The following is a 9,622-nucleotide window of genomic DNA, read 5'->3' as shown; positions in this document are numbered from 1 at the left end:
CAGATTTTCTGTTGGTGAAGATATTCATTAAAAACAACGACTGTTGTAAAAAATTTAGATTATAGATACTTTCATTTTTTGCTTGTCAAGTAACTTGGTGGAGATACTGTCTTTTTTCTTTTAATTAATCTACTTTCATAACCACTTCCTGCCAGGAACTCCGGAATCGGAGACACATGTTTTATATGCGTGGCCGGGGTCTCCGGATTCGGACAAAGGAAACAGGGCCCTGTAACAAAAGACCGTACTCCAAACAAAAGACAAGGCTGATGGGAATTATCAACATTTTTCACTCTCAAAAGTGGTGATAATGCAGCCTTGTTTTGAAACCGTATACCAGGGTTTGGGGCATTGAGAGCGAGTGGATTACCACCGGGGATAAAAGCGCTCCACCACTGTGGCAATGAGCCACACAGCACCAATGCACGCTAATCTGGCCCCTATTGAAAAGAGGTCAGCAGTGCACTGAGCTAGGTTCGTGAACAAAAGACAGTTGTATAACACCGCACAATCTGGGCTCTGTTTACAAGGCTGCAGGCCTGGCTGAAATACTCGGGTGTCAATGAAGGTCACCTGTCAACTTACAGTTGTGCCTAAAGATTACTTTGTGCGGCTATAAACAACCGTTAAATGAAGGATTTTGAAAACGGAAAAAATGATAGTCATGCCGGCCCAGCATCATCAACAAAACGCCCCAGCATGACGTGGTTAAGGACTCTTACAGAATAGTGGCAGCTTGATTTACTGATCTTGATTAAAGTCAACTTTTAAAATCTTGAGGATTTCTTGTTACACAGTGAATGAAATGTGCTGGCAGAAGTTATCCTTTTGCCCCCGCCCCCCGGGTGGAAGTTAGAAGGTAGAAGAACACAATCATGCATAATCAAATATAAATGTTTTTATTAGAATACAGCAGAGTATTTGTGGGGAAACAGCAGGTAACCCTGCGGTTCAATATGCTACCACACACAAGCGACACAAGTAGAAATTCGTAACCAATCTAGTTATGTTATGATTGTCACCTAAGACAAACTGAGTGAGCCACAAACAATGCTGAAGTGCAGACATATTCCAGTTTTCCATCAGATGTGAAGATCTTGAATTGAAGATTTAAAGAGGTTTACTCCAGTTGAAAGTCACCTGAGGACAAATCCATTTGATGTTTGGCCTTACAGCAGCATGCAGTATGGCCTTTACTGTTCATGTCCTAAAACAGCTGACAAATGATTGACTGCTCACAACAAATCCAGTTAATAACGACCTAGTAGAACCCAGTTTAATTAAAGGATCCTCAAGTTACTTTAACAAAGACCAGATTTCCTCTACTGTTTGGCAGTTTCTCAATAGATATTTATTTACAAGCCAGTTTGTGCCAAATCAAAATGCAAACAATGAACATAATTACATAACTCAAAGACAAGTTAAAACTTTGAAGATAACCCTAGTTTGAATTTAGACTAGTTACATGTACTATTCAAATGCTGTATCAAATTTGAAGGCATTTGAAAGCTTTCAGATCCAAATAGATTCATGGGCACACCTGGGGAAGGGGTGTGGCACCCTTGGAAAAATTTCTGGTGATACCCACACCCTCTAGACAGCTTGCTTCCTTTAGTTTGGTATCTTTTGTACACGGAAGACTGTCGTTGCACTTCTTGAAGTCATTTTCGTTTCATATGCATGCGATTCTCAAATAGTTCACCGTCTGTCTGGTGCAGATGACTACCACTACACTGATGCCAGTTGAGAGGTCAAGAGACAAGATCAACTGATGGAAGACAAGCTTTGTCAGGTACAAACGCTTTTAACTTAAGCATTTAGCAGGGTCAACATTTCTTTAGCCATGCTTGCCAATGAGCAAATCCTCACAAAAAATAAACTTCGAATATCAAATCAGTGGATTATTGCACAGAATATGGGAACTTATCGCCACCGTATGCCCCCCAAACTGCCATTTCAGCAAGATATCACAGTGTTGATTCCCAATGAGACAAACACCGCCTGACTTTCTTGCTTTGCAGTTTCTCCACACGATGGTAAAAACCAAACTAAAAAAGTCTGCTATCCACCAGCACAGTTGCAAATCATGTACATCAGTGACCTCAAGTTGTACTTGTATTCAACAGATTGAATTGAACCCTGTTGGCTTTCTACATAAACTATAGAGGGCTCTTTTGTATCCCTAGATGACAATCAGGTGCCCAGCCTGTCCACTACATTCTAGACTAGTAGCGAAGACAAGCTGGGACCAGTCTTCTTTCGAATGGGATACTGTGTACATCTCACAGAAACCCTGGCTCCAGTAGGATATGAAACCACAAATGCCCCGTTCCGACCATGGAGGAAGGTGACCAAAACCACATTGGCTCATAGAAAATGAAACGTACCATTTTGCTCTAAATGAATCAACAGGCTAAAGGTCAAACAAGGTGTGGTAAGAGATGGCGACCCTCAAGATGGCATTCAGGGAACAAGAATGCATTTGGTAAACAAACTCTCACAAGTTTCAATTCTGACCATGGACTGTGAGTGTCCTAACTGGCAATTTTTTAACATTTACTTAAAATGTCTTCTGTGAGCCAGTCCCTCTGCTGCTTACAACTCAATATTCAGCTGAGCAAGAACTCGACCGAGGTCACTTGAGCAAGGCCTCGTATCTTCACAGAACTGTAAACCCTGCTTTATAATTACTTTCATTCTAATCTCTCATCTCCTTCCTCGATGTCTTTCAGATCCAGGACTTCCACGGTTCCCTGCCCCTTGGTACTGGAGCGCACCAGCTCGTCCATCTCTCGGTAGCAGCCTGGATCAACCAGACAAACCTAGAAGCAAACAAGGCAAGGAACACAGGCCAAAGTGATACAAGGCTACAGTGACTGGGTCCAATGCTTAACTGTCCCTGTTACATCTGGCATATTATTTGGTACATGTACATTCCTCAACAAATTACTCAGGTCAGGTGCACCAGGGACAGAAAAATGTCACCTGTCAGATCCCAAATTTATGGAATGACCTAGTCACATTGAGCTGAAGGGCTTCATGTCCAGGGATAAAATTCATGACAGTGCAGCAAAGCAGGGCAAGATCAAGGTATGTGAAAACACTTCCGACTCAGGTAAGGCTAAAGAGCACCCTCAATCAGTAGCGAGATTAAGGCAAATTCGCCTCGCATCCAGCACAGACATTGTAACAACATTAACAATCACATACTGTTACTCTTCAGCAATCTGGCTCAGATCAGTAATTCTAAGATATCTCACTCCTGCTCGACTGCTCCTCAGAGAGCCCTTCATTTCTCATCTGAGATAACTCACCATCTCCAGTTCCTCTCCAAACTCCTCTCTCTCCATGGTTTTAATCAAAGACTTCAGTTTGCTCTTGACTTTTTTGCCTTCCTTGACCGGCAGGGTGATCCTAAGCCTCATCTGGGCACGGTCGATGGGCATCGTCTCCGTCTCCTTCAGCTTCTTGATGACATCCAGGGCCTGGAGGTCAAAGGTCATCAGTGACTTCCATTTCAATTTATACAAATACATTTCAATTCATTTCTGGAACAAGGCTCAGTTGACCAAATGTTTAAAAATGAGAAACATGACTATTTTCTCTGATCAGGCAGGCAATTCTCAATGCAAAGGTTTTAACAGGTCACTTGTTACTATTCTAGTTCTTGCTGCAAATCTGGAATCTTGACTTTGCATACACTCTAGCAAGGGATTGTTGAGACTGAGTAGGAAGTTCCTGACTGCCCCCGTTCACCTGCTGTTTGGTGCCTCTGTTGGGTTTCACCGATATGTGGACATCCTTCATCGCTCGCTCTATCATTCCCACGGTGTATGGCCTCTTGGTCTCGGGGTTAACGCACTTCTCAGCAACGATGGTGGCAATGTCACGGAACATGGACTCAAGCTGTTGCTGACGCTCTTTCTCTGACACCTGGAGTTCACCTTTGGCTAAAATCTGAGACAAAGAAAGAAACATAGGTTTCATCTGTTGTCTCTGGAAAATGATCAGGATCTTGCTGGATGAAATGTCAAGTTATTCAAAACAACTTCCCAGAGCCTCTTCGGTCTCATACAAAGTTTTATGTCCTACAACAATACACCAATTTCACCATCAATGATTATCACTACCTCTAAGATGTATGTTTTGAAATGGCAAAAAAATTTCAAGTCACCAGGTAAATTCATTCCATATTTATAAAATTTCTGTTAGTTCTGTGGTGTCACACTTGCATTAGTTGCGCACTATGCAGAATTGCATCATCTATTGCTTTGTCACCTATATTTGTTGACTTTATACCTGTTTGCATATTTCTGTCTGGTCTTCGGTATTAAAGGCCTTCATCAGATCTTCTCTCTTTGCCCCTTGGCCTTTGGACACGTTGGTAAACACTGTGTGCGTCTGTAAAACCTCATCGATGTCTTTCTCACTGGAATATGAGAAATTTGTGCATAAAATTTACAACATAATCACAACTGTTACTGTTATTTTCACCAGCATATAGTTATGTTTGATCAGTTGAACATATCTCAGGGATTGTGTCTTTAAGGAACCCTGTTCTTATAATAGACAATGAAAGACCAGAGAATTACATTTTAATTTTAGGTCCACCTAGGCAGATAACAATGGTCTCATGATAATTACTGCATGGACAATTTTGTGGACAGAGGACTGGGTTTCAGATTTTTGAGAGTGACTGGGGTGAAAATTGTCAGTGTTAATTCATCACACATGAATAACTTTCACATGGTTGGTTATATCAGTCAAAAAGTCAGATTTGCTCAACACTTTCAAATTCTAAATTCCCCAAAACAGGGTGAGCATAAAAGGGAGAACACTACCTTTGGTTGCAGTCTCTTGGAGATTGATCTTTTTGTCAGAATAATAAAAAGGGAGGGGTCCTGAAGTACACAATCCACAATAATACTGTATCTCAATCTTTTTGCATGATCAGTCAAATATACACGACTGCTCAAGCTTTGCTCAATTGATAGACCTATTCGTTGTGCATAATTTGTCGAAAATTCCATCATGATCAGCCAATTGCCTCCTTTAATTCATATCTGTGAAAGATGAATTATTTATGTTTACAATGTAATCTTCAAGCAGACCATGCAAGCACCCCTCCAAACACCCTCACGCACACCCGATGTAACCATTAACTTACACTTTGTTCCTCCAGGACATAACCTTGTTTTTGTAGCAAGCGATTTCGAACCGTTTCCCGGCCTTTTTCATCCTTACAATGGCCACATTCGTCAGTCGAATCTGGTTTGTCGGTGTAAATATTGCTGCCATGATGTCAGTTGTGAAATCGCAGCAGACCTGTCAATGAAACTCTCAAGTTTTTGGCAGTTCCGTGAAGCGGTATGTCACAATGTCACGAAATCTAGACCGTACCTGGGCATATGCATGTAATCATAGCAACAGATTACTTCCGGGTTAGAGGTTAGTCTTGCGCTGTTCTTTTCCCAGGAAGTGAAAGAAGGAACTACATTCTTTTCTATGTTAATTGTCCTTGACTTGTTAAATGAATTTAGTATTTTTCTCCATAATTTGCATTATTTGAATAACTTTTTTGAACGTAATACTGAGGGAAATTTCTTCCATATTAATGAATCCAAGGGAGAAATGGATCCAGTTTTCCTCTGGAAAAGTATCAGCACAATACAACGCATGCACGCTGCACTGGTATAGTGCATAGCGCGTCACTACCCGAGCTGCATGCGCTGCAAACTTGCACTTTCGGGAATTGAATTAATTGGGAACTTCCCGATTTCTTCAGTTTTGCGTCGAGTCACCAGCTCCACACGACGCATAATGATAACGTAAGCTTGCTAGAGAGCCTCGCAGAATGGACGAGCGGACAGAAAGTCCCATCATTAGCGTGCAACATATTTTCCAGGTAAGATTTTCTCAAGTCCGTCCAATCATCAGTTCAGTGTGTTCGAGTGTGCAGTACATTTACTGTACATGTACACTGTACGTCTGCAGACCGGTCTAGTCTCCATAGGCAGGCCTGACGACTGTCATAGTGTATTGTTTGCTTAGCTATGCAGCGCGTGCAAAGCTAACTTGTTCATGAGGGCTCTCAAATTACATGAAATCATCCATGTATTTGTGTGTTTCCTACATCTAACCCAAATCAAAATTCAACTCCTTTGGAAGTTTCTTAGTGAGTATAGGTTTGCTTAATTATTTTATGAATGAAATACGTGCCTTTCTGGTCTTTTCAATTTCATTTATTATTTCTGGGGATACTGACACAGTCCAAACCAAGTGAAACAACAGACTTGCACAACATTTGCTAACAGCCCTGAAGGATATTTACCGAAAACTTTAAAACCGAGTTCAATCACTGTCAAGCATGTCAAGAGGGTCTCCTAACATGCCTAAAATGTCAAATACAAAAAACACAAAAATCACATACCAACTGTCCATGATTTAGGCCTATACAGACAAAACTCAAAATTCATAAAATCAGCTTTTCAGCTGCATGGCAAGGATACATGTATAATCAACTTGGCTGGTTAGTTTGGGCAAGATTGCACCAGGGTTTGTTGAAAAGTAACCCTAAACCTTCCCCAACCACACAGAATTAAACAATAATAAAGTGTTTAATTCTGTGGGGATAGGTCTGGTAGGCCCAGACAGCTGGCTTTTGTATTGGGTTTGGCATACCTCAGAAAAACAAAGTCCAGCAGCCTCTGTGAACAAACCCCTTCGCGTGAATGGGGAAAGTTAGGGCCAGCAACCCTTGAGCCATTAGGGTTGAAGACTGAGAAATACTTGTATGAAAAAATGTTGTGTGGCTTATACAGTTGTATTGATTATATTTACAAACGTAAAAAATGACAATAAAAATACTGGACAAAATCACTTTACTTGAGGTGGGTAATTAAAAGTAACATGTAGTACATGAATTATTGATAATTTACAATTCAAATGCTGATATCCATGGATGAGCTTTATACAAGTGTTAAACATTAAAGAAACTTTGTTTTAGCTTCAATGATTAATTAGCTATGAGCGTGAGAAATGAATGTGACGGACGTTGCACGTTATGATAGAGCTTTTTGACCTTCGGTACATGTATGTAAGTAAAACTCTGTGAAAATGCTGCCTCCAGCTTTTTATACCAACTGCATGTTGCAGTTGGTCCGAATCCATTCTATCCAGGCATGAATTGAAAGTTCGAAAAAAGTACCCCCCGTATAGTCCAATTTTGTTAAAGCTGTTCCGGACGTTAAACTTTGTTTCGGACATTACATGTACCGGTATAGAAATAAACATGTCAAGAAAACAACTTTAAGAATTATTTATTAATTATAATTTTCGATACAGTATTGCCATGATATCCCCTCAGATTCAATATTAAATTAATTAACCCTAACACTCCTCAGTCCTCCAACAGGTGAAGGATTGAGGAGTGTTAGGGTTAAGGTATACCCCTTACCAGTAAGAGTGGACTAAAAATTGTACAATCGAGTTAACATTTTGGCAGTCATGTCACAGTTAGTGTGGAATTGTCCACATGCGCAAGATTCCCTTGCAGTTATTCAGAGAAAAAAGCTTTTTGAATGTCAGTACAATGAATCATCAATTATGCCTGACCTTTACCCCCATTATCAGGTCTTTAACCTTTATTCATGGCCTTGTTCAAGTAGACTCATAATGTCAGCGGTTCCTGTTTGCCAATCTCCTGTGCAGTCAGAGGCTAAGATTGAAAGTGCAGATAATCTCGCTTTGATTTAATTTGTGCCGACATGCCAGTGAAAAGGCTTCAACTGCGGTTTACTTCACAGACTAAGTTCAGCATTACATGCATCTGTGCACAGTTCCCGCTGAAATTGACCAAGGACAGTTAATTTCAACGTAGATGACCTGATTATAATGTAAAATAAGAGCAGAAAATGCACGTGTACCAGTACATGCATGGAGGCTCTATGTGCATGTACAAGAAAAGAAATTAATATTGAAGAGATGCGTATAATGCCTTATCGTGATTGCACATACGTGTACAGTGACTAATACATGTATGATGCAGGTCAGATACCGTACTGCTCATTATACCATACGATACTGTAAGACATGTACATGTACATAGCCATTCTAGTGTGGTTTCTGAATGCAATCATCCACACTCTACGGTGCATTCATTTTGCAGAATTTGAGATGTACAATGTATGAGCGATTAAAGAAGTGCGTTTGTGTTACCATCAGAAAGAAATGAAGAGTACATACTGGCATACAGAGTCATTTGATATGCGTTCATTTGTGGTGGGCATTGTTAACTCTAAGCCAATGCACAGGTACATGGTACATACATGTCTGTGAGTATTTTTGTGTCTGCAAAGTTTCAGTTTTCATTTCACACACCGTGAACGTGTCAGTCCAGTGCCATGAAGGTTCTGTACAAGGAAATAAGTTTTGAAACAAAGTTTCTGACACTTGATGTTGGTGACTCAAAAAGAAAATCTTTCCAGTTGAAATTGCGGAAACAAGTAATAGTGCTGACTGGTTAAAAGAAAAAGAGATGCTGTTTGCTTGAGATGCTGTATGCTTGACATGCTGTTTGCTTGAGATGCTGTGTGCTTGAGATGCTGTATGCTTGACATGCTGTATGCTTAAGATGCTGTATGCTTAAGATGCTGTATGCTTGACATGCTGTTTGCTTGAGATGCTGTATGCTTGAGATGCTGTATGCTTGAGATGCTGTATGCTTAAGATGCTGTATGCTTGAGATGCTGTATGCTTGACATGCTGTATGCTTAAGATGCTGTATGCTTGACATGCTGTATGCTTGAGATGCTGTATGCTTGACATGCTGTATGCTTGACATGCTGTTTGCTTGACATGCTGTTTGCTTGAGATGCTGTATGCTTGAGATGCTGTATGCTTGAGATGCTGTATGCTTAAGATGCTGTATGCTTAAGATGCTGTATGCTTGAGATGCTGTATGCTTGACATGCTGTTTGCTTGAGATGCTGTATGCTTGAGATGCTGTATGCTTGAGATGCTGTATGCTTGACATGCTGTATGCTTGAGATGCTGTATGCTTGAGATGCTGTATGCTTGAGATGCTGTATGCTTGACATGCTGTATGCTTGAGATGCTGTATGCTTGACATGCTGTATGCTTGAGATGCTGTATGCTTGAGATGCTGTATGCTTGACATGCTGTATGCTTGAGATGCTGTATGCTTGAGATGCTGTATGCTTGAGATGCTGTATGCTTGACATGCTGTATGCTTGAGATGCTGTATGCTTGACATGCTGTATGCTTGAGATGCTGTATGCTTGAGATGCTGTATGCTTGAGATGCTGTATGCTTGACATGCTGTTTGCTTGAGATGCTGTATGCTTGAGATGCTGTATGCTTGAGATGCTGTATGCTTGACATGCTGTATGCTTGACATGCTGTTTGCTTGAGATGCTGTATGCTTGAGATGCTGTATGCTTAAGATGCTGTATGCTTGAGATGCTGTATGCTTGACATGCTGTATGCTTGACATGCTGTATGCTTGAGATGCTGTATGCTTGACATGCTGTATGCTTAAGATGCTGTATGCTTGAGATGCTGATCAGATTATGTGGGAAGCCTTTATTCTTTTTCTTGGAAG

General features: G+C 40.7%; 1 protein-coding gene across 1 annotated transcript; it reads right to left on the bottom strand.

Annotated features, from left to right (window-relative positions):
- Nucleotides 1-1,245: 1,245 nt before the first annotated feature.
- sbds (SBDS ribosome maturation factor) lies at nucleotides 1,246-5,428 on the bottom strand. Its single transcript, XM_022230526.2, has 5 exons — nucleotides 5,168-5,428; nucleotides 4,300-4,429; nucleotides 3,757-3,957; nucleotides 3,315-3,485; nucleotides 1,246-2,822 (listed from the first exon to the last, which is right to left on the bottom strand). Exons 1-5 carry the CDS (start codon nucleotides 5,296-5,298, stop codon nucleotides 2,694-2,696), a joined length of 762 nt encoding a protein of 253 aa, XP_022086218.1. The 5' UTR covers nucleotides 5,299-5,428; the 3' UTR covers nucleotides 1,246-2,693.
- Nucleotides 5,429-9,622: the final 4,194 nt, after the last annotated feature.

The sequence above is a fragment of the Acanthaster planci genome, linkage group LG09, assembly GCF_054643075.1.
Source record: "Acanthaster planci isolate LZ-2023a linkage group LG09, COTS_SCS, whole genome shotgun sequence".
NCBI lineage: Eukaryota > Metazoa > Echinodermata > Asteroidea > Valvatida > Acanthasteridae > Acanthaster > Acanthaster planci.
Note: the sequence above shows the minus strand (reverse complement) of the source record. Positions and strands in the feature narration are given on the sequence as shown.

Bases quoted from the DNA above. Each gene is read 5' to 3' on its own strand.
- sbds (XM_022230526.2), bottom strand. From the start codon at position 5,298: ATGGCAGCAATATTTACACCGACAAACCAGATTCGACTGACGAATGTG. The intron at 4,430-5,167 runs GTAAGTTAATGG...CTCATATTCCAG, and splicing joins ATGTCCTGGAGGAACAAAGT to TGAGAAAGACATCGATGAGG. The intron at 3,486-3,756 runs GTGAACGGGGGC...TTTGACCTCCAG, and splicing joins ACAGAGGCACCAAACAGCAG to GCCCTGGATGTCATCAAGAA.